General features: G+C 42.3%; 1 protein-coding gene across 3 annotated transcripts in view; it reads left to right on the top strand.

Moving 5' to 3' along the window:
* LOC117457369 (rho guanine nucleotide exchange factor TIAM1-like) overlaps nt 1–24,921 on the top strand; it is a 65,421-nt gene that overhangs the window by 19,918 nt on the left and 20,582 nt on the right. For all 3 annotated transcript variants that reach the window (XM_071205109.1, XM_071205107.1, XM_071205108.1), the window contains exons 2-6: nt 21,563–21,644; nt 21,754–22,675; nt 23,453–23,912; nt 24,373–24,545; nt 24,695–24,919. In XM_071205109.1, coding sequence (XP_071061210.1) covers nt 21,764–22,675; nt 23,453–23,912; nt 24,373–24,545; nt 24,695–24,919 — 1,770 coding nt within the window. In that variant the 5' untranslated portion in view covers nt 21,563–21,644; nt 21,754–21,763. The remainder of the gene's footprint in view (nt 1–21,562; nt 21,645–21,753; nt 22,676–23,452; nt 23,913–24,372; nt 24,546–24,694; nt 24,920–24,921) is intronic.

The raw sequence follows: 24,921 nt of genomic DNA, 5'->3' as shown, positions 1-24,921 counted from the left end.
AAATCCCATGTTATGTTTGATCATACTCTCAGAGTAGTCGTCCGGAAATTTGAAATGTTCGCTGCATACATGAGCCTGTGAATCTTTCGGTTCGGGCCGGCCACATTTCGCTAGCCACTGCCTCCGAATGTACTTCTTACGCTTACCTTTTGGCAACAGATGGAACTAAGCATTCCGTGGATTGTTCCTATCAGAATTGTGGCAATATTTCGCGATACAGTGAGGCATATTTGAAGAGAAAAACTACAGTAAATAACATGGAGATCAACGTGTCTTCGAAAACCAAACGCATGGTTTACGTCACGCCCGGAAAATGGCGGCGCCCACAGTGTTGATGTTATTTCGGTATATAATCAGTTTAAAATCACTGATAATGTCATCGGATTAAAAAAAAAAGAAAGACTGGCAGAGACTGGTCTGTTTTATCGGATGATAATTATTTAAAAATGAGTGTCATGAGCATACCATTCCTTTAAGATCCACCCTGTATTAGATGTAAAACATGTGATGGAGCATTACTAACCTGACCAGTGTTTCCGCCAGACCAGGGCTGAGAGGGCGTCCACCCCGAGAGCGGGGGGGGGTGCTCCACTAGCACCGCTCATCGCGTCCATATCGCGCACGTTCCGGGCGTACTGAGCTGAATAAGGGCTTCAAATGACGGCAAGACGCCCCCCTGGCGGAAACGCTGAAACTGACTCAGATGGTTTGTTTCACCAAACCATGTTTGTTTCACCAAACCATCTAGGAAAGCTCCATTGGAAGCCATTTGGAAAGGGCAGGCACTTTCAAAAGTACTTGGCAGGTGATTGAATCAATCTGTCCATTACCTTCTACCATGGGCCATTTCTGATTGGTTAACAATGGCTGGTACATGTGGAGCACATCACTTCTGATTGGTGTGGATGACTGACGTACAAGAAAAAAAAAAAAAATGTAAAAAATGAAAATCGATCGTTCAGCCCTAGTAAGTGCACTAAACTAGTGAAGCCTTCAGGCATTTTGGGGAGGTTGGAGTTATTCTAACTTTACCTTGACTCTAACCATGAATAAGAACTTCTCCAGGCCCTTTTTGTTTACCTGAGGTTGACTCTGGTGTGGGATTTGTTTTAAAGTGGCATCCAGCAATATGTAGTTATCCTGGGTGTGCACCTGAACGTTTCTCTGTAAGCTTTTATTTGGTTTATATGTGGTCAAAAGAGGTCTAGACATCAAGCTAAATTTGGTACAAAAGTGAAGGCTGGAAGATTTGTAGGTTGCATAAACGGTAGGAAAAGTGTAAACAATTGCAGGTTTCAATCTCTTAACTGTGAGGATTTGCTGCTTTTTATAATTTTTATAATCATAAATTGAATATTTGTGGCTGTGAGATGTTGGTTGGACCGAACGAGTAACATTTATAGACGTAACTTACCCCCTTTAAAAATGGTGATGTTCATTTTGCATAATATTCTTACGTCTGAGCTATTTAAGGAATAAGAAGAACCAACTGATACATCCATACAAATGAATGCAATGTTGTTGTCTTTTGGCCTTGTTATATGAGCACTTTCTGAGCAATGGATGCTTTCATGTAAGGCACAAACTCTGATCTGCCAAACTATGGTCAGTGTGCTTCTCAGTAGTGGACCTGACCCAGCAGCTTGTTAAGTGGAGATCACTAAACCTATAATATTCTCCAAGCCTCTTTTAATAACTAGTATTGGAGAGCTCCTTATGCTCTATGGGTTCAGTCACATCCAATCAATTCCAGCTTTTTCTCCCCATTCTAAATTATTTTCCTCTCTGTTCCGGTGTCTTTGAAGTCGACTCCTGAGAGCCAACTCACTGCTGGAGACCACTGGATCCTCCGCTAATGATCTCTACCCGGGCTGGGGAAACTGCTTTCATGGCTTGCGTAACAGTTGCATTTTCTCTTTAGATATCAGCGGTATATGGTGTTCTCTTCCAGCACAATGGATCATCTGTTTTTCTTAGACGGACACCCAGGGGACGCGTGTTGTTGTGATTGAGGAGACCTTCCAGAAAATAAACACTCATGGTGGTGGATGTTCTTTTCAATGTGTAAAATCAGGTTCAATATAATGTATGCATGGTTTGTATTTGAACACCAGTGGCTTTGTGTATAGTTCTGGGAATATAGTTGGAATCATCAGACAGATGCTGTGAATTTAAAGTACATCTTGTTGCATACTTGTCTGCAATGCTCATCCTCTGCATGTTAAGTGAGAGTTTAATCATGTGAGACAAGAAAGTGTATTTTGGCTTTGTTGTTCAGCTTTTGCCAGACACAAGTAGTTTAATTGCACCAGTGTTATTTCATATTATGTTCATACTGTAGTACAATGTATTGACATTATATACCGGCCCTGGTCAGGTAATGTCACTCTACTGTTGCCTAATATGTATACTCTGTTATGAACAGGTCTTCCTTGACCTCCTATATTGAAAAAAGCTTTGTGTAAGTCTGCGGTATTTCCTTCCATTTAATTTTCACTCTCACAGCTACATCTCATTGACTGAAGTGTTGTCCTGTGGTACATTCAGAATTGCTTTTATTAAACCAGTGCACAGTTAATTATTAACTAACCTTAAAGCTATTCTTGGGAGCCGCTGTAAATTATCCTGTTGGAGGTAACTAAGTATGCTCTGCTCAAGGCGTTAACAGATGACTTACAACTATATCACGTGACATAATTTCATGCACTAACCAAAATGAAAAATATCAAATGTTATTTGCAGAAAGAGCCCAAAAGTAATGAACATATATGTATTTAACGTTTTGCATCAAGTATTGAGGCTCTTTACACTAACACTCAACATTTAATTTGATGCAACCAGCACAGCTCCTCACCTGTCTAACACTGTCCTGCTGTGAAGCATGGTGAGGCATCAGCTGTTTTACTGGCAGGAGCTATGGTACAAGAAAAAATGATGGGGGGGAGGGTATGGATTATTTTTTAAATAGTTGTTGGTAGGCGAATAATATCAATAATGCTTTACACAAAAATCTTTCAGGTCAACAAGATTGCGTTTTTAGGAACAGTTGCATGTAGCAGGCTTGCATATCCTGCAAAATGGATTGCTGTCATTCCCCTGCCTTAAGCTATTTGCATTTTTTCCCACTTTGGTTGAAGTTGATTGGCAGTGATTGCAGTTGGTTGTGACACCTGGACAGCATCAGCAGTCTGAAGTGTTGCTGTGGATCTGTAACCATAATATCACCTGCCAAATGTGCTCTAGTGGTATTAAATGGCCTGTCAATGTATTGGCTGTCCAATCGGCTCCAAAATTTAGTGTGGATAGTGGTGAGTTTAATAGCCTTGTGTTGGTAATGAGAAAGCAGATTATTTTGTTTAGCTGAGCTCCATGCAAGCAATCTACGTTTTTGAAATGCCTGTGGTGAGAGCAGACATGGATTCAGCCTTCGTCCCAATTTCACTGATGGATGCGTTTATTGCGCTGCTCCTTGATACAGTATTTTTTTGAGCAAGGGCGGGAGCAGATTGGATGATCTCGTCTCAGGCAAAAACCTTTTTTATTTAAGTTTACATGTATGAGAATACAACAGAAATGACTTATTGTTTAATATTTGGTTGTAAGTTACCTGTGAATGATCAAAACACTCCATCCAGGAAGTTTGTCAATACCTTCTTTCTACACTGTTTGTCAGTCTCATTAATAACTCATGACATCATGTGCTTCCAATTTGTTTGCTCTTATTGGATCACGTCCCAAGAAATTGTTCACTAATAGAAATGAAGATATTGCCACTATTGAGTGGAATTTAATCATTCTGGCTGAAGGAAAATTGATTATCCGGAAAAATTACATTTGTGAAATCAAGCCCAGGAAGTTGTTAAGAACACATGTTATTATGTCTGAAGCCTCTGCAGACCAGACATTCCTGTCTTACAATCAAACCCAGTGGTTAAGTTTAATATCAGGGTCACAACCTTGGCAGGACATGAAAATGCGCTGAGAGGAAGTGAGGCCCACCGTGCGGAGTGCTTTTTATTTTGGTCATAGTCATCGCAAATTCTAGACACGGCATTGCAGCCCTCCCCTCTCGGACTAAGCTCTGTGCCTTCTCTCTGTCTCCTCAGTGTTTAGTCAGTGTGTCTGTACCTAGCCTAGCTTGGAGCATGTTTTACTTTCAACGTGCATGCAGAGCTGCCAATGGAGCACATGATGCAGGCAGCAGCTGAACAGACGTCGCTGTGCCCTCAAAGCCTCCGTCCTCCCCTTCCACTCTGCCGGTTCCATCATCTTAAAATGAGTCCCACACCACTGTCACTGCTGACGTGATAGCCACACGACATCACCGGTGCTATGACAACAGCAAGCCCAGCCTTTCTCTCATTCACAGGTCCATTTTGGGCTCTCAGTGAATGTTCCAAATTATGCAGCGCAACACATTAAGGCTGCAACCTCTCAGCCCTTGAAGCCCAACATGCATTAAGGTTCATTTTCCAGATTGCTGTGATTACAAATCCTGCCCTTTGAATCACAGAGAAAATAGATGAGAGGAAGAATACATGTAGTCTTATCCCAAACATGGAGGTTATGTTTTCATTTAAGATCTTTCTGAACCAGAATGAGAAATCCAAACTCAAGTCTGACAGTTGTTAGATTGATTTTCTTTACATTAAAAGGTTGCAATATTGAATGTAAACATAACGCTTCTCACAGTGGAGTGGAGGGGCAATTACAAAAGAGACAAGGGAGGGAACACACATTCCTGCTGGCAGTAGGTTTGTAGTTTAGGGGGGTGGAATTATAGAATGAAGGAGGGAGGGAGGGAGGGAGCAAAGACTGTGAAAGAGAGTGAAAGAGAGTGTGTGTGTGTGTGTGTGTGTGTGTGTGTGTGTGTGTGTGTGTGTGTGTGTGTGTGTGTGTGTGTGTGTGTGTGTGTGTGTGTGTGTGTGTGTGTGTGTGTGTGTGTGTGTGTGTGTGTGTGTGTGTGTGTGTGTGTGTGTGTGTGTGTGTGTGTGTGTGTGTGTGTGTGTGTGTGTGTGTGTGTGTGTGTCCCTCCCTCCCTCAGTTCTTCATCTCATCCTTAGTCACTCTGCTGTGGACTTGCAGGAGGAGTATCAATAATCCCCTCACATGAACCTTTACATTTCCCTCTCAGTGATGTGTGGGATTTCTTTAGGCGTCTGTGGAAAAGCAGAAGCGACACATCCTGATAGTGCACAGTGAGGTAAGTCGTTGTATTTACTGCTGTGTATTTGTGTAGCACTGTGTGTTTGGCTGTGTTAGTAGATATAGAAGAGACAAATGGCTACCCAGCCTCAAACCTCCCACTTTCCAAAAGAGGTGCTAAATCACACCAGCAGCAGCACATGAGTCAACATGTGGCCTGTGAGCATAGGTTTCAGAGACTGTAGTTAAATGTATGAAATCAGATGCAACTGAATGAATTGTTAGTCATTTTGCAATTAAGATTCAAATGTATTCTCATTTACATGTCCATACTCTTAACCTATAATGTAATGTTCTCTGTGTGGCGTAACCATATCCTGGGGGTCTTCACAGCCTGTGTTTAGGGTGGGGTTTCCACCTCATGTTTGTACCTGTAGCACTCCAGTGTAGGGCCCTACTTCACCTACAACAGCAGGCTGCCAGCCATTGTATTGCTCTCCATTCACTGCCAGATGCAAACAAGACCGCTTGTGTCTGTGTCATTGTAATGACAAATAAGTGGTGGTGGTGGGTTTGTGATGCTGAGAAAGCGAGATGATGAATTGCAAATGTATGAGATGGCCATTGTCAAGGAGAATTCCCAAGGCGCATCCTGGAGGGGGGTTGGACGACTTTATGATGTGCGAGTTCATTTAAAATCCTGGCTTTGTGTCTGAAAGCCCCGTAGTGACTCCTGTGGTGGGGAGAGGGGCGAGAAATGGTCATCTGGTGTCATAGTTATGGAAATGTTTAGCAGGACAGGAGGTCAGGATTGGGCTTTCAGGCTTATAAATCTTAACAATGCTCCTGTTATGACTGAGGAAAGCAAGCATTACAAAAACACACACTCTGAGTTCTTTATTCAAACGTTATATACAAATCTAATGCAACTAGAGTATTACTCTCCATATCATTGAACTTAACACAAATACTCTCCTGAGAGGAAAGATTGGTTTGCATGGACTTGTGTCATAAGCTTCAAATAATTGAAAGGCACAGTCTGCAGTAGAACAATGGTTATATTGTAGATTTACAAGCCAGCAGAGTTCATCAAAGATCAGGTGGTCTTTGAGACACTTAGGCAATTATAGAAGTTGGACTATTTTACGCAGCAGAGTTCAGCATGACGGCACGTGTTTGATTGAATGCCACTTAAGCCACAGCACTTTTCTGCATTTGTTTTGGCTTTACCTGCAAATCCTCACCTGTAGCACGTGCAGCCTGTAGTTATTTAGGCACTAGATTGACAGACACTCTGGACAAGAATGTGATCAATAAGAGGATATGTTATCTCTATCAAAAAGAGTATTGGTGCTTTACAAAATGATCATTCTATTTTCAGTGGTACTAAATATAAAATCAAGCTTTTTATTTGGGTGGGAATTGCAGTCACTGAATGTGTTTGCTTTGCCATTTAATTCACTGTAATACACTGCGCTAAATGTTAGAATAAGACATGAACGTGTGTAGAGATATGCAATTTGGCATAGTGTAAACAGAAAGGGCATTATCAGCTGTTTGCAAAAGCACAAATCAGTGAATGAAGTCTTTGGAAATTGTATGTATATCAAGGTCTACGGCCTAAATAAGGGGTTCTTTGACTGGAATCAAGCTGAAATATAACTTCCCAAGTGACATTTTACCAAAGGGCAATAAAAGAGCCTTTTACTGCAAATGTGACCAGGACAGCTTGGAGGAAGCAAACACATTTTCTAGCCAGCTTTGTGTAGTCGTGTGTGTCAGGATGCACCACGGATCTGCTTCAGTGCACAATGCAACAAAGTAAGGAGTTGGGAGCTCAAGGGGTGTTATGGTTGAGGTGGTACTCAGGGAAGAGGGGTCAACAGATATGATTTAGATTGAATCTCCTAAGTGCATGTACACGATGTTGCTGTCTAACTAAACCATCTAAAAAGTGCAAACACTGTTTTTAATGAGAGCTTTGTTTAGAAACTATTTCCCAGGGTGGGTTCAGGAACACAGATGCTGCTCATCATCCAGTCCACCAGGATTAGTCAACATCTCCCTTCAGTTCTCAATTGCAAAATAACTTAAAATGCTTACTTCCTGCTCATGACTTTTGGAATCACATTGATGAAAATGGGCCTGCACATTGACCCAGATGTGGTTTTTGAGTGTATGTTGGCTTGTTTGTCTGTACTTTTCCAACATGAATAGCTCAATATTCCCACTAACTGACCTGCAAGCTAATGATAGCGTCTCTGGAAGAAGATCCTGAGTGATCCACATTTAGAAAACACATTTCTAATGCAGGACTCTGCTCTTCTATTTCCTTGGCATTGGTTTATTCTGCTGCCAGGAAATGGACATTCAGCTGCCAGGCTGAGATTGGTAGGTGAATGGCTCACCCAGCAGTGGGTTGGCTGCTGCTGTAAGGACATCAACAATCCATTCATTGCTCTTTTGGTTGGTATTGCTGTATTACTGAATAAGAGCAGCAGTGATAAGATTTAAATTCTACATAATGTGCAAACCACGCTTGGATAGGTTTAAGTATTTTGACCAATCATTTTTATACTCACATTTTGAAAATATACCTGAGCATAAAACAATTGAACACATGTTTATCTCTCACTGACAAGAACATACCCCCACCCCCATTACTCATTTGAATCAAAATACCTGCCTTATTATTTTTTCATCTACACCTACAAGCTGAATATTAACTCTATGCCTTTTGGTTTGAGCTGAAGACCGAGTTTGAAATGGCAGTTTTAGGACCAAATGTATTGCAAAGTTTATATTGCAGATCATTCTCAGTTGTCTCCACACATTATCTCGTTTCTGCTTGCAGCTGTTTGTCATATACATCATCCTGTGCCAGTGCTCGTAGATAATATTTCCTTGTGCATGCATCAAATTGCCATTGCAAAAGAAACCCTCTGTTTTGGCAAACCAGTGTGACCCAACATCGATACTGTTGATCACAAATCCATAATCATAAAACTGTCTGGCACATTTACTCCTCATGTAAGTGGGGGGGAATGGTTGGGTGTGTTTAGATTGAGACTGAGGAGGAGCAAATAGTAAAAGCCTGGAATGTGAGGCATGTAAAGCTAGATTGGTGTTGATGCTCTGTGTGGCCAGGGGAGACCTTTTCACTGACAGTGACCGTAACGGGCTATGAGAAGGTCAACGGCTCAGAGTCTCTGCTGATCATGGTTGCAATGTTTTGTCAAAGCAGCTTAAGCCTTTTTCTTTACATAAAGCATGTTTCTTATAATACTGCCATGATGTTGCGTTATTGTCTCATCCTGCTGTCTCCCAGTTAACATTTCTTCAGATCGGATGGAAGTCTCACATAATTATAGATAAGGTGGAAAGACTTTCAAAAGATTAACTTTTGCACCTTTAGCTTGCATCCGAGTCTAAAAACAACTGCTACCATAATGAAAGAAAACAGATCATTGATGGTCTGACACATTATGTTACATAATGAACATCAATACCTTTGAAGGAAAATTACAAATAATTGGAAGGTTAAGTTACATAGGATGTTCGCTTAAATTCAGTCATTATAACAGATTTACTTTGTTCTGGCAAATTCAAATCCTCAAAGAATATAAAAGGCCTTGCATGTATTCATCTGACACACTAATGAAGACAGATTCGTGGCTAAACCTGCACGTTTCAGACGACGTTTTAAGTTCACCTTTCATCTAAACAAGTAATACATTCTCATTTGATGAAGTAGTCTGCCTGGTTAAACCAGAAACATGTACAGACTCATTTTTAATGGGGTAACAGTGGTTCATCATTTTAATGGATGGGAATCTCCCACTCCCTATATCAGATTTAAAGAAACACAGATGCCCTTCCTCTGCAGAGGAATCACTACAACCTGTATCCACCCCCCCTGTATGTGAACAATGGCTGGTGGCTCACGCATACTTCCAATTAACGGCTCTTTAAGGACTTCAAAGGTTGTCAATGAGGAGCTAAAAGTCTGTAAACAGGAAGTGTTTGGTAGCACCTTGGTTGTGACCCTCTAAACAAATAACACAATCTTGTCTTCTGACCCAATAGAACAAAGGACACAGTTTAACTGTTATTTAGGCAATCATGATACAATATACTATATACAATTCACCTTTTTAGTGAATTTAGTTGAACCAGTGGCCATAGAAGTGTATAAATCATTCTAAACCTATAGAGTGGACAAAGGACTTGTTAAACCAACACAACTTGCAGCATCTGCTGTACAGAAAAACCCCATATACAGCTTAAAGACCACCACAAGCAGTGACCTGAGTCTGCATACAGTGGAGCTCTAGAGAAAACAAAACAACACCAGCTGTTGCTAGAAAATGGGCTCCAAAATCAGTGCCCGCAGTCTTATTACAAAGGATATAACTTTTTTTTTTTAAGTTCAGACCGTAGGCACAATTAGGGCTTATTTTGCAACCCATAAGATAGAAAAACACTGCAGTACCATCCTTTACAGACATTTTGTTTAGTGAACTTGAATAAGAATAATTTAGATTATTTAATTGCCACAATACAGTTTCAGCTAATTCCATTCCAATAGGTCACTTTGTTCAAGTTTTGGGTTTACACTATTGGGCCACGTTTACACGGAGACGTAACGGAGACGAAAACTAACCTTAGTCGAAAAAAAGTCTCCCGTGCACACAGAATCGGCTCAAGAAACGTGTCCGTCCACACGAGATCGCTGGAGACGCTGTAGTACATATGCCGGGCCTGTAGGTGGCGCTGTACTTCCGCCACAAAATACACCAAAAGCAGCGAAGAAGACCCCCCGAGCATGGTTGCCATGGTTGCCTGGTTGCCCTTATGTTTATTCTCTGCGGTGGATTTAGCAACATGTAGTTCATGTAGTTCTCCATGTCCACTTGTTGCTGATCGTTGTGGTAGAGGAGCTGTAGATTTTGCACTAACATCTGTAGCATGGTCAGTAGCGTCTGGAGCACGAAAGCAACCCTGTGATCTGTTGTTGTTGTTGTTGTTGGCGAAACACATCAGCAATGACGCGGGTAGGGATGCTCCGATCGCCAATTTTGGGGCCGATCGCCGGGATCAGTATAGGCCGATCCGATCGAGTAAACTCAGTTAATGGGGCTCATTCACTGGTGCTTCCACAAACAACAATCAACATAATTATTATATTCAAATGAAGTACATTATTCAAGTTTACAATAACTTTGGATAGTAACACGGTAGAAATGAGCGGAAGCACTCTCTTTTCCTCTCTCCTCCTCTCTCTCACTCTCTCCTGACAGCATGTCAGAGATCTCATGCACCTCACTGATCCAGTAATGAGTGACCCGACAGTGAAGAATAAATATAATTCGAACTAGTTTAGCTTGTTCCAGAGGTCTAACTCTTAGTATGTGTTCTGCTCCGCTCACCAGTCCGTCACAGCGGGTGGAGCTGCAGGATTTCTGCTTCACACACGTTGCATAACGCTATTTTATTGTCATTTTCGGACACCTTAAAATACTGCCAGATTGTTGAAGCCATTTTGGCGAGCTTGTTTTGCCACGCACAGAGAAAAGTGTCATGTATTTTACGTCATAATTTTACGTAATGTGATCGGCTCTCGCGACCGGCATTTTTAGAGAGCACCGATCGATCGGCGCAGGGTGACTATCGGCCAATCTGCTGCTGGGAGTCCCAGCCGCTTCTACTGAAGCCAGTCCCCAACTCCGGGGACTTCCGGCCGGGGACTTCGGGTGGCAGTATACGCCGTGAAGTTGTTTGCGGCCTGCCAGTAAACCCAAAGCAGAAGAAGAAGTGACGTCAGCGGCTTCATTTGCCTAATCTCCCCTCAGGGAACTTCTTCCGATGTGAATGCGATCGGCTCTTAGTTCCATGGGGGTACTAAGTGCTGGGAACTAAGTACGGCAAAGTACCTCCAAACCCTTGTCTTGGTGTGACTGCCATCTTGGAGCACCACATCCTAATTTTCAGTAGCTCAAATATTACCCTACTCAATTTTGTATAATGTTAATGGGGTGCTAATTTACTATTCATGTTGTAAAAAAAAAGATATATTTCTTAGCTTGGTTTGCATTAACAGTCTAAATGCAGCATCCACCTTAATCAATGGTTGCTGCTGTCTTGCTAGTTCTCACACCAGCTGTATACTTGGCCATTGTACCTGATGTGTGCTGACGTCCTTCTAAAGGTTGCTCTCTTCCAATAACCAATTTCTATAACAAACAACCACCTGAGCCTCTCAAGACGGGGTCAGACAGGTTTCACAGCACCAGCTTTTCCCGCCCTCCAGAAACGTGAAATCAATTCTGCGGCAAATAAAAATGACTGTGTGGTTTGGGTTATTGTTGTGTGCTCTTGTTGTTGCTTAAACATGTTGTTCTTTATGGAAAAGACTGTAGTAGTAGTAGTCCATTGCTTCCTGGTGCATCCTGTGCCACAACTTGGCACCAAGCTATTCCAAGACGAGTCAAACTGCTTGCATTATCACTGAAAGCCTCCTTTTCCAGCTGTTTGCTATTCAGGGTTTCTAGGGCTACAGCTACAAGTCAAACAAATACTCTGGCTACATGACAATGGTATGCAGTCTTCAGTTGGGCTTTTAAATCAAGACAGGAGATGGAAAGTACTTATTTTGTTCATCAACATCCCAAATAACACTGTTGCGGATGTTTTTCACTATCGTTTGAGAGGACACAGCCTTTTGTTGTTGCTAATTCTCCCTCTGGCCTTTAATAATCTTAAATACAGTTGAGCACATCCGGAATCAGTATATGAGTCACAACCATTGGTAACATCCATGGTACTCCCATTTGAACAGAGGGATATGACTTAATATCAGCAGGGAAATGTGAGCTGTTTTGAGTGCAGTCTTTCAATGGTAACCCCCCCCCCCCCCCCCCCCCCCTCCTGTACGACTACCTGTGTTATTATCTCTAGAGACTGGAGTGTTCAGATTACAGGGTTTTGTGTTGGAGCATGTAACTAGTCGACCCAAAGCATTCTTGCCTTTCACCGGTGTGGTTGGGTCAAATGACAGGAATGTGTTTGCAAGATCTATAGCATAGTATAAAGTAAAAATCAGATTGAGTCCTGATTAAAATAAATGTGTTTGTATCTTCTGTTGAAACATTTGTCTGCTTTTAATGGGCTATGCAGGGGAATCAATTCTGCTAACTCCAGATCTATCCGGTGTATGTTCATGGAGCTCATGAGTATAGGAATGTGTGACCAGCTGTTTCACACTGCCTGGAGTTTATACTTTGTTGTGAAAGTCCATCAGTCAACTTTGGCCGTAGGGTAAGAATTTACCATTTCCTCAAATAATACAAGTGACTTGACATTTTTGTCCTTGGGGAGAAGAAGAGCAGGTGGAGGTTTGGCAGTTTTCCCTTGTTCATGTTCCAACAGGCCCAAGTATTTGTCAAATATAAGCTGGGCTTTTAAGTAGTTATTAATAACAATAGGAGCATAATTCTACCTGTCGCATATTTCAGAGATGACAAAATCCCACAGCACATGAAATTATGAGCTCGACTCTCCCAAAACATTCAGACATAAGCGACATTGCTGGGAAATAGAGTTCAGCAGTCTAGATACAAATGTATTTATGTTACTTTCATGCAGAATTAAATATGTGTCTGTTTTACCACAAATCCTAGTTTGCCCACTCGCGACAAAGCCAAACTTAAAACCTCCCATTTGTAACATTTGAGAATAGAAGAAATATAAATCAGGTTCCATGACTTGTAATACAGCAGCCTATTAACAGTACAGCCTGTCCTCCTACAAAAAACGACCATATAGGCCGATTGTTCATGCCCTTATTACGACCCAGAGACACGTTTTAAAGTGTATGTTTCTTACACGACCACTAGAGGTGCTCTAGTGGTCGTGTAAGACAGGGGTTCCCAACCTTTTTTCCCCAAGAGCCCCCTCAAATGACTCCTGTTGGAAGTTGCGCCACCCCCCCCCCCCCACACACACACACACACACACACACACACACACACACACACACACACACACACACACACAACGCGGTGGGGCAACAGCGGTAATTAAAGTTTAAAAGTCTCAAAAATGATACAACTACTGTCACAAACTGGATGAATGTGAAGTATTTTGTTAAAGGAGGATGAAAGCGTAATTAAGGAGCACTATTGGAGTGACTTTGATGGTTATTGGACTCAGGATTAGTTCATTTGGATTCCCGCTGTATGAAGAAATGAAAGGACGGCGCGGAAGTGGAAACAATTCACAAAGGGATTAAACTGTTTAAAACACATGCTCAAAGTAAGCCGGATTTTGCCGATGTGTTTATGTGGATTCAAAAGTTGTAAATAATCTACAAAATGGAGGAGACCGATCTGATCGGAGCAACTGTGACAAATAATCCAACTGAAACCGGCATGGACAATGACTATGTTTTTAAAAATGCGCTTATCCAGAAAAACCTGGTTTGGACACTTTACGGGCAGAAGAAACATTTCTATTAAAGAAAAAATTATACAACTTGAATTTTTATAAAAATTAATAGATCAATTATTTTTTAGATTTTATTGTAATGTAGAGACAAGGCTTTTAGTGACAATCATGTCTTGCGTTACAATTATATGTAAAAAGAAAAGTCGAAATATGATATTTGGCCTCAAATCATCTGAGGCCTGGCTCCCCCCCTGCGATCTTTGGTCCCCCAGGTTGGGAACCATTGGTTTAAGAAACAACATGCTCCCGGCCCGTTGATTGAAAACGGTCCGGAGGGACGTTTATTTACAAATAACCCTCTCTGGAAAATCCTAAATTGTGGAATAGTTGGGCCATTAAAATGCTTTTTGATTCGATTTCTGGCGAGAAGTGTATATTGTACTCTTAGAATCAACGTCCAGTCGATGTGTAGGATCTATAGTTTGATAGATATTACGAAGATGATTTGAGGTCTCGCCAGGAGAACGTGTATATGCGGCAGCTTCCATGTAAAGTTAGCGTGGGTGAAAACAGTTTTTCCGGTCTCCGGTCAGTTTTCATAATAAAACCGGAAGTATTCCCCACACTGTCAAATGAATACACAGTGATATCTGCATTACTCATCCACTAAAAAACATCAGTTTATCCTTGTTAATTACATAATATTGATTGGTTTAAATTGTGTACAATGCTTTTGTCTTTTTAACCTTCGATTCACAAATAGTTTTTTCGGAGTTTAGACACTACAGTTTCCGAAGACACTACACTACCCATAATCCCCAGCTATCGTTTGGGACTAAAACATCCGCCTTGCTTTACAAACCCTGCGATTAGTCATCAAGCCCTGTGATTGGATGTTGGAGTGGCAGTGCGACAAGGTTACGCTGAGCGTCACAGCTCTATGAAATGGAATGGAACCACGGCAGACTATCCAAAACTTCCCCCAGAACTACACATGCTGGCTAGTGTGTGTTTCGCAACATGTTCTATGGCACGTCTCTTTATAAGACGTTTTCGTATTTCCCACAATTAGAAGTTGCCAGTATTAAACTGTGTACACCCTGGAGGTTTAGGGGATACGAAACACAGTGGTGTTATCACATTTAAAACATATAATTAATAAATGGGTGAATTAATATACCCATATGACACCTAAGGTCAGAAGAGCTTTATTTAACAGATGGTTTTATGTCTACCCCTCCTGTTGTTAATTGATAAGCCTGAAACATGCACTTGTCAAGGTTCAGAGGCATATTTTGCAAATATGGCAGTAGCCATCGATCATCTTAAGATAAGATAAGATATACTTTATTGATCCCAAGTTGGGAAATGTTTTTGTTACAGCAGCATGTACTACTTTGTTCTACTCCACTACAATTCAGAGGTTAACCTGGTATTTTTACTCTACTACATTTATTTGTGTTACTTTGCAGATTCTGATTAATGATGTGAAATATAAACAACCCTTAAATCAGACTTTAGTTACACCTGAGTCAAATTCAGGGAAGGTGATTGTCAAGTGCCAAAATAAACAATGCAATATATTGGACGTTAAGTACTTTGTCAGACTTCATATTTATCTGTGGAGAACCCCAACGTTTTTTTCTTATTCAAAAGAAGACCATAACTTAAAGTAATCTTTAATGTTTAAATAAAGCCTTATTAGTTTGTCTGTTTTGCACATCCTCCTGTTAATATCTCTGGACGTTCTGCACTAAACTGTTTTATTGTAGAGATCACTACAGTATCTTCTTGATATTTTATATTCTATATTTCTATCATGCCTTCTACTTTCCCCCAATTTTGTATGTAGGCTACTCTTAAATGTTTTCATCAAATAAAACGTATTCAACAACAACATTCAATAACGTGCTTTAGCCACTAGGCAGTGCGGGGGTGGTGTAGTTAATAAAACACAATAATATCAAACATAATATGACTATTAACTTTATTGTGAAATTAAAACAGAACGGTAAAGGAAAATACAGTTTCAGTCTCTCGATTTGAAGCTTATGCATTGTACCATGAACCTGTATAGACCTGTAACAGTCAACTGCATGAGGAGTTGGAAAGGTAGTAAATAATATCTTTAAAAACTACAAAAACATCGTAATAAGGGCCTGCACAATCGGCCCATTTGGTCGTATGAGTTGGAGGACTTGTTGTAACAGTAACTTAACATTGTATTCACCTGCATATCACAGCTCAAGGGCTAGGTAATGAATCTCCTAAAGTTTTGAATAAAAAACATGCATTCTAACTGAAAGAATCAAAGGGATTCTAGGGAAAGGAAAAAGTATCTTGTATGGAATTAAATACATGGTAGCATTTTCTGGTACCACTTTACAATAAGATTACCCTTGTAAATGATTCATAAAGGGTTTATAATTAGGTTCTAAACACTTTATTAATCATTAAGAACCATTTATAAACCAGTTCTAACATAGTTTTCATACATCAACACAGGCTCACTATTTGGCAAGATGACTATGCCTTATATTGGCACTAGCTTACTTCGTCTTCTTCATCAGCCAACATCCTTGGTATCTGTTGTTCACCAAGTTGATTTCCCCCCCTTCCATCTTGATGTTTCTTGGCATCTCTTTATGACCATTTATTTACGAGTTACTAACATTTATAGTTGCCAAAAGGGAGCCTTGTTGTAAAGTGTAAAACACATTCCCATTTATTAATGAGGCTTAGCAGTACAGATACATATGGGCTCACTATTTGGCAAGTGTTTATCTCATGTCTTATAAAAGCTTAATGATTTATAAAGTGTTCACAACCTAATTAATAAATGAATTGCAAACTATTCGTAAATCCTTTTATAAGGGTAGTCTTATTGTAAAGTGGTACCCATTTTCTTGTTATCACACTCTGGAAAGTGAAAATAAAATGAAAGCGCTATACCATAATTGTCTTAATGAGAACTGGATTTAATGTAGTGTGTTTGTGCAGTTGCTCATTTAAAAGCAGCGTGATGGTTTTTATGTAATAGCCGTTTGCAGCTTCCTAAGTGTTAGCGGTGGGGAAATGCTGTGTTTTTCCCTGAAGCTGTTGTGTTGCTATTTTTGAGGCACAATAAAACAATTCTTCTTTGTGATCTGTGGGTGGCTGGAATCTCCTGTGGTTATGTATTTCATTAAGGGCCTGTAACAAATGAATCCTCTGAAACGTCTGCTGTCCTGAAGCAGCCTGCTGGAAATTACCCATGTACTTAGGCACTGCTTTGTCCATTTAATGGCAGCATTTTCCAGTTTAAATGTTCTTTTCTGTGTTTGTTTAGCAGTTTATGAAGGACGATGGTACCAATACAAGACAGGGACACTGACTTACTAACGTGTTTTAGCAGGTATTTCTCATAGGACGCACAGGCTGTTCCTCGGGATTGGGTGTTACAACATATTTTCAAACCCTGGCATCTCTTCTCATGTATTAATAAAGAGCTTGTGATGGATGTTGTGCTCCAGCAGTATTGAAGCTTAAGAGAATATTGTGTTTAAATATTTCATGTTGTATTGTATTCAGATATTCTGGTAACACTAATGCCGTCAAATACCTGTATTTCAAAATGTAGAAGATGCATGCTTATTCATTCGTACACTTGTATTATTAAGAGCTTCTCTGAAATATCTGTGTTCGTTATATCTAAAACCTTTCGTGCAAATCAATAAGCTCAGAAGGAATTAGTGTTTCTGTGTGAACAAGGCATATTGAGCTTGCTAATCAATCATGGATCCAACTAAAAAAAGATTTGACTGAGGTGTGTTATCTTCTTTTTGTTACCTCGATCTAATGATGATCTTCTGGTAGTTTGCCAAGTTTTGTCGATCAAGTTTTCTGCGGCTTTGCTGCTTATTTCCATTGGACTGCCCTTGAGTGAAAAACGTAAAGGACCGACTTTGTGTAGTCAAACAGTGTTTCAGAATTAATCAGCCATTTTAATGTATTAAATGGTGTTCATTGTGGCACTCACTTAATTTCAGGGCTGAACAAATGGGGTTGTGCTGTAAAATCCAAGGTTGGTTCAGAGTAAGTACCTAAATTGTAACAGGAAAACATCTTCTGCTACTCGAGCCCCCTAGTCTGGTCAATTTGACTTCAAATCAAAATGTAAACCATTGAGAACATCAGCAAATCCAGCATAGCAACATATTAAAGCTCCCCTATAAATAGCCATTACATCCATAAATACTGAATGTTGGCCTGTCAAAAATATCCTCTTAGCGCTGTATTTTATTGTATTAACAGTTTTATGAAACCCTGTAGGCCTCAGTGACAATCATGGCAAAAACACATTGGACATTTCGTTCCTCTCCAGGGATGACATCTGCACAGCCATTCAACTTTAACCTTATACACATACAAAAATGAAGGGTACTGTGTGGGAAAGAGTATAAACAAGTCTAAAGTAGCCCTGGGTATAATGTTTGTGCTAGCATTTTTTTTAACGCATGTTTGTTTCCCTATATGAATCCAATTTCATGTAATGAGTGGAGTGGCATTTCATAGTCCTGTTCCTCCTCCTCCTCTATTTGTATACCAAAGAGGATTGAATGAAACAGGAAATAAACTGCAGGGTTATATGAAAAACAAATCTTCCATCATGGAACATTGTGCATTACAGTAACGGTGATGATGAGTGAGCAGAATGAAGAGGGGAAAGGGAGAAACACAAGGTAGAGAAACGGGGTCAGCTCCAGTTTACGTAACGCCCCTCTTCACAGTAAGCCTGAGTGCATGCACTAGCAGAGGGTTTGGCTCCCACTCATCTGCAGAGGCTACACATGCACAAACACTGACCCCCCAAAGGGTCCATCCTACAAGGAGGGGAACACACATCAGCAGGAACAACAGCCACAATGTTAATCTTCTGTCCCATCTGTTAATGGTCCCAGGCATAGCATTTTGGAGAAGGTGTCCAGCCTAAAGGCAAGTAAATGGAGTCCAAATGCGCATTATGGTGAAAATCTGTTATCCCCCTACCTCCTGCTTCCAGTTGTCTTTAATGCAAGTGGTAGTTCTTGAGAAAAGACAACAACAACATTACATAGACTGCGTGATTCAGCTACAGCCCTGAATAACTCATGTTCACTCAGGCTGTCACAAACAGTGCTCATACTTTCATTACGTCCCCTTCACTTCACACAACCCCTGTGCGTGTTGAAAGGGGCTGAATGGATCATTCCCCTGTGAGAGTAGTGTCTTTCAAGCTTGACAAAAACTGGCCCTTTTTTTCTGGTGACACTAAAATAGTAGAAATACATGGGGTTATGGGAATAAAAGTACAATAATAATTAAAGTATGATGTGTTCCTTCATACACTCTTGGTCCTGCAATCATGAAATTATATTTTTCCTTCTTTATTAGGGAGGTGGCTTCTTTAGTCCTCATCTAAGTTACAGTTGATGAATGCTTAAAGGTCCCATGTCCTGCTTTTCCAGTTATTACCCGTCCCCTTGTGTTTTCTCAAATCAAATCAAGTTTTATTTATATAGCACATTTATAAACGATTTTTGGTCGAGCCAAAGTGCTGTACATATAATAAAAATAGCCTACAGTAGAGACACTTTACAGCAAATACAACAACACAGATTGTTCAGAATATCAGTATGAGAAAAACGACACCCTCTGTCCTTAGACCCTCACATCGTACAAGGAAAGACTTCTAGAGAAAACCCACAGTTTAAAGGGAACATGTGAGAAACCTCAGGGAGAGCAACAGAGGAGGGATCCCTCTCCCAGGACGGACAGACGTGCAATAGATGCCGTGTGTAAATCGAAGAGACAATACATTTTACAGCATATAGACCGAATGTTAGGAAATGCATGTGTCTGTAATAAGAAGATGAATCCACGAGGATGTCAGCTACAATCCTGTGGAAGCCATCAGGGAAGCAGCATGACGAGACCCAAGGCAGGACCGCAGAGACAGGTTCAGCCACGACCCGAAGTCCACGACTTAATCCAGAACTCAGGATAGAGGATCCAAGACACAGGACTACAGCAAGAGGATCAGCCTCGACTCCGGATCCCGGCGTAGATATAGATACAAAACAAGAAAAAAAAAAGATTTGGCTGGGTTAATCGGAACAAGAGAATACACAGACACAGACAGAGAGGGAAAAGGTCATTGGATAAAAGTTATTCTTGATAACCCTCTAGAAAGATCTCATGAACTTCCCCACTCAATCTATCAAGACCTGAGCAGTTCTATTAGAAGTCCAAGGTCAAGGCACAGGCCGGCGCATACCGCTCATGGAATCCCTCACACTCACTCCCCTTTCTGCATGTAAACGGTCTGCAAAGTCACAAACCCTCAAAGTACACCCTGTAGTGAGTAAAACTCTAACACGGAAAAGACCTGTCTGTGCTGCCCCAGAACGCCTCGTTGGAGATTTATCTTTTTCCATTGTTTTCTTCCTTGGTACAGTGACGTGCCCATACCCAAATGGACCAATCCGTGGAGCCATTACATTACATTGCATTTAGCTGACGCTTTTATCCAAAGCGACTTACAATAAGTGCGTTCGACCAACAAAATACAAACTTGAAGAAAACAGAATTATATAAGTACATCAGGCTTCATAGAGCAAAAACATTTCAAGTGCTACTCAACTGGCTTTAGGTAAGCCAGTCCTTTATTAGTATATAAGTGCTTTGTTAATAGTTCTATCGCTCGAAGTGGAGTCGAAAGAGATGAGTTTTCAGTCTGCGCCGGAAGGTGTGTAAGCTTTCTGCTGTCCTGATGTCAATGGGGAGCTCATTCCACCATTTTGGAGCCAGGATAGCAAACCCACGTGTTTTTGCTGATGGGAACTTGGGTCCCCTTCGCAGTGAGGGTGCAGCGAGCCGTTTGGTTGATGCAGAGCGGAGTGCACGTGCTGGGGTGTACGGTTTAACCATGTCCTGGATGTAGGAAGGGCCAGATCCATTCGCAGCATGGTACGCAAGTACCAGTGTCTTGAAGTGGATTCTAGCAGTTACCGGAAGCCAGTGAAGGCAGCGGAGGAGCGGCGTGGTGTGGGAGAATTTAGGAAGGTTGAAGACCAGACGAGCCGCTGCATTCTGGATGAGCTGCAGAGGTCGGATGGCACATGCAGGTAGACCAGCCAGGAGGGAGTTGCAGTAGTCTAGGCGTGAGGTGACGAGAGCCTGGACCAGAACCTGCGTCGCTTTCTGGGTCAGCTGGGGACGTATCCTCCTGACCATTACGTTACGTCCGCGGAGCCGTTAGGTTAAGTCCGTGGATTGGTCCAAATGGACCAATCCGGACTTCCTCACACACACTCAATCTTTTCTCAGCTGCAGCTCCGCCGATTTCTCCTCCCTGAGACGGCGGGACGCAGCGAGGCTGTGATTTGGTGTGTGAGCACACACACAAACTCCCAGCCAGGCTGCGGGTGTGTGTGTGTGTGTGTGTGTTCGGGCTGGTTTCAAGCTGGGTATCGCTGTCTATCGCTGTCTCGCAGACCGCCACCGGGCTCACAGGGAGGGGGGGGAAGGAGCTCCAACAAGCCGTTTAGTACAGAGAGTGAATACACATACTATACAGAGATGCTGTTTGAGAAACCAATGTGATTTTGGAAAATTGCACAATTTAAATCTATTCTAGTAGACCTCAACAATGGAATTATGATCAGTAGAAATGGCCATGCCATGGGACCTTTAAACTTGCTCTGATTTAACTGATAATATCTTCATCTTGCTTTATATGTTATTGAGGTATTCTTGATAAAGTTATGTCCTATGGATTATGCTCTATAAATGTATAGAGGGCTCCTGGTGGAAAAAACGAATAGCTCTAACTTTGCATTCAACCTGATTGACTACTGGCCAAAGATCGAGCCAATATTCAAACTCTGCATCAAAGGCACAAGTTTGATATTATTTCTCATCTGAACTTCTTCTTTTTTCTTCTTTTGTTTAGAGCTTACCAGCAGCTGATCAAGCAAACTGTCTGAAGCTCCAGTGACAAACAAAATGCCTGAAAAATCAATACGATCCTGCAGGTAGGTTAACATTCAGACACATCATTCTGTACAGACATACAATCATGTTCCTGCATTGGCTTTATGTTCCTTTGGAGTTAACTTAACCCGTATTTTCACTTCTGTTTAGCCTCTGAATTATGGGAAATGTTGAGAGCCAGAACGGGGACCATGCCCTCTACGGTAACGAACGTGGCTATTTGTCACGTAAGCACATGTCTCGATCTCTTCGTATCTCCAATAAGCAGTCCAGACGCTCTCGGCATGCTTCATCAGGAAAAATAGAGCACAGGAACTCTGAAACGAGTACACGCTCAAGTAGCACCCCCAGTATCCCACAATCCCTAGCTGACCATGGCCTGGAGCCCTTCAATGAGACGAATATCCTCCCAGACTTTGGAAGTCCAATTTGGGTGGACCGCGTGGCAATGAACCTGCGACCTGTGTCCTTTCACAACGACCTGACCAATCCTTCGGTGCACATGAATACAATGCACGTAACCCTTCCTGGCCCCACTGCAGAGGAGGTGCAGGACAAAGACGAGTACATGGGCGAGGTAACGTACCTTCAGAAAACACGGGACTGCTCCAATGAGACGGTAAGCTTCAAGAAGAAGAGGTCTAAGTCTGCAGACATGTGGCGAGAAGACAGCCTGGAGTTTTCCCTGTCTGACCTCAGCCAGGAGCACCTGACCAGCACAGAGGAGATCATAGACCCAGCCAGCGAGAGGGACTTTACTGACTGCAAAGGACACCTGCAGTCCAGCCCCACAGACTCCGCTGACAGGGCCAACTCCCTGGATGAGCTGTACAGCCAGAAGAGCTCCACTCGTAGGCAACCCCACGGCCGCTATGCCAAGTGGCACGGCACCAACAGGGCCATCAGGGAGGGCGATGATGATAAGATGATCTCCCCATCTGAGGAAGAAGGGAACACCTACAGTGCATACACCCTCCCCTGCAGGCGTTCCCACTGCCTTTCCGAAGGCCTCAGCAGCCACCAAGCTGCCATGTGTGCCAGTATGCAAGGCAGGAGAGCGCAGACTATACAGGTAAGATGAAAAGCAGTTTCACGTTGTGCTGTTATTTTGAACAACTATTATGCCCAAATATTGTCTTGCAGAATTAATAGATAAAATAACCAATTCCATGCCCCATCCATGAAAATATAAAGTATGTATTCATGTTTCAAGTGTCAGGAACTTGAACTATTAAAGCAGTGTCATGGCTCCTTTATGCTCCTTGGATAGAGTATGGAAAGCTGTGCAGAATATAAATGTAGTCTGGTGGCATCACTAAAAAGACGGCTCCCCTCGTACATTTTTTTCCCTCCCATTGTGTCCGAGGGTTTCCTCTGCTGCATTCAGTTTTCAGATGATAAGCTGCTGAAATAGATTACGTTTCAAACTGAAGCTCATGCCAGGGGGTCGTTTCCTGATGAAACTGTTGTTTTTCTTGGGAGAAGAGTCCGCGATGACGGGAGGTAGTGGGGAGGGGGGGTGGTTAAAGCTTAAAGTCACTCCCCCCTTTGAAATGCCTCAGCCTTTGTCATGATAATAAGGGGAGGCCCACGGTGGAACAGTAAAATGTGTATGGTGGACCTGTCACTGCGGGGCACCGTGGGCCCTAGAGAATGGGGCTCTGGAGCGCATGATTGGGTCATGTGACCAGATGGAGATACCGAGCTCGGTGTAGCCCCATTCATCTTCCAGGTCTTTGGCCATGTGGGTAGGAGAGGGCAGGAGTTGTTGACAGGTTCCATTCTTAGTTATGAAGATAACGTGGTTGCAATGCTGTCTCACCTGTCTGGTGCTTCTGCAACATTGCAGGATGTCACAGCCGGGGAGGGCAGCGAGTACGAGGACAGCGGCATCGACGGGGTGACGGCGGAGGCAGAGCACCAGTCCAGACGCTACAAGACCATGTCGGCCTCCTTCTCCATGTGCTCGGCGGCCGGCAGGAGCATGTTCGCCGGCAGCGACAGCGGCAGCAGCAGCGGCGGCGGCGGGGCCAGTGAGTGTGTTCAGGGCGTGTACGAGAACTTTCGTCAAGAACTGGAGATGAGCTCCTGCCAGACGGAGAGCTTGGAGGAGGCGGGGTCAGCCCTGAGTGACGAGCAGAGCACCATGAGCTCCGCCTACCAGTCAGACGTGTTGCTCAGTGTGGCCCAGGGGATGGTGCGCAAAGCTGGCAGGCTCGCCGTCAAGAACTTCCTCGTGCACAAGAAGAACAAGAAAGTAGAGTCAGCCACGAGGCGCAAGTGGAAGAGTTACTGGGTGTCTCTGAAAGGTTTGTCGTGCCCTCAATGTGTCCATAACATTTGCATGCTATTCCATACTATCAGTATTGATACAGATTGGAATGCTTTTGATGTTTATTATTTTGCTATCATACAGTGGCTCATGCAGCAATACTTAAAATCTAATCTAAATTCAGTTTATAGTTTCTTATTAAACAAAGCTTCAATTTAAGCATGATGTAAACCTCTTTATTAAATATGATGCCACTTTACTGAGCTGGAAATTAGATAATAACTCTTAATGATCATGGAACCTCCCTCGCTGATAAGTCAGCCATGCTGCACTTCTTAATGTTGGCCACTGGAGAGCAGAATTAAATTGCTTGTGCAAATATGGCTCTATAAAGAAAATAATGATAATCAGTATTTTCAATCTTTTCTAGAGACTGGGGCCAGCAAGTGCTGTCAAGTGATATATTAAATACAAAATGGATTGTTTTTGTTTTCTAGGTTGCACTCTGTTCTTCTATGAGACTGATGGGCGGTCAGGCATCGACAACAACAGTATTCCCAAGCATGCAATCTGGGTGGAGAACAGCATTCTCCAGGCGGTACCAGAGCATCCCAAAAAGGACTTTGTGTTCTGTCTCAGCAACTCCCTGGGAGACGCTTTCCTGTTTCAGGTAAGAGGATGATTCAATTGCATCTGGGAATGCTATTATAATTAGATCTGAATTAGTACAGGAAAACTAAATAAAGGGCTTTTTATATTGAATGGCGGGAACCAGTTGCTGTTTAACCTCTGACCTTTCCCTGTCTGACCCCCACGCAGACGTGCAGCCAGACGGAGCTGGAGAACTGGATCACGGCCATCCACTCGGCGTGTGCCACTGCTGTCGCCCGGCAGCACCACAGAGAGGACACGGTGCGCCTGCTGCGCGCAGAGATCAAGAAGCTCGAGCAGAAGATAGACATGGATGAGAAGATGAAGAAGATGGGTGACATGCAGCTGTCTGCCGTTACTGACACCAAGAAGAGGAAGACAATCCTGGATCAGGT

Source organism: Pseudochaenichthys georgianus, chromosome 13, assembly GCF_902827115.2.
Source record: "Pseudochaenichthys georgianus chromosome 13, fPseGeo1.2, whole genome shotgun sequence".
NCBI classification, from domain to species: domain Eukaryota; kingdom Metazoa; phylum Chordata; class Actinopteri; order Perciformes; family Channichthyidae; genus Pseudochaenichthys; species Pseudochaenichthys georgianus.
The sequence above is the reverse complement of the archived record's forward strand: the minus strand, read 5'-3'. Positions and strand labels throughout refer to the sequence as shown.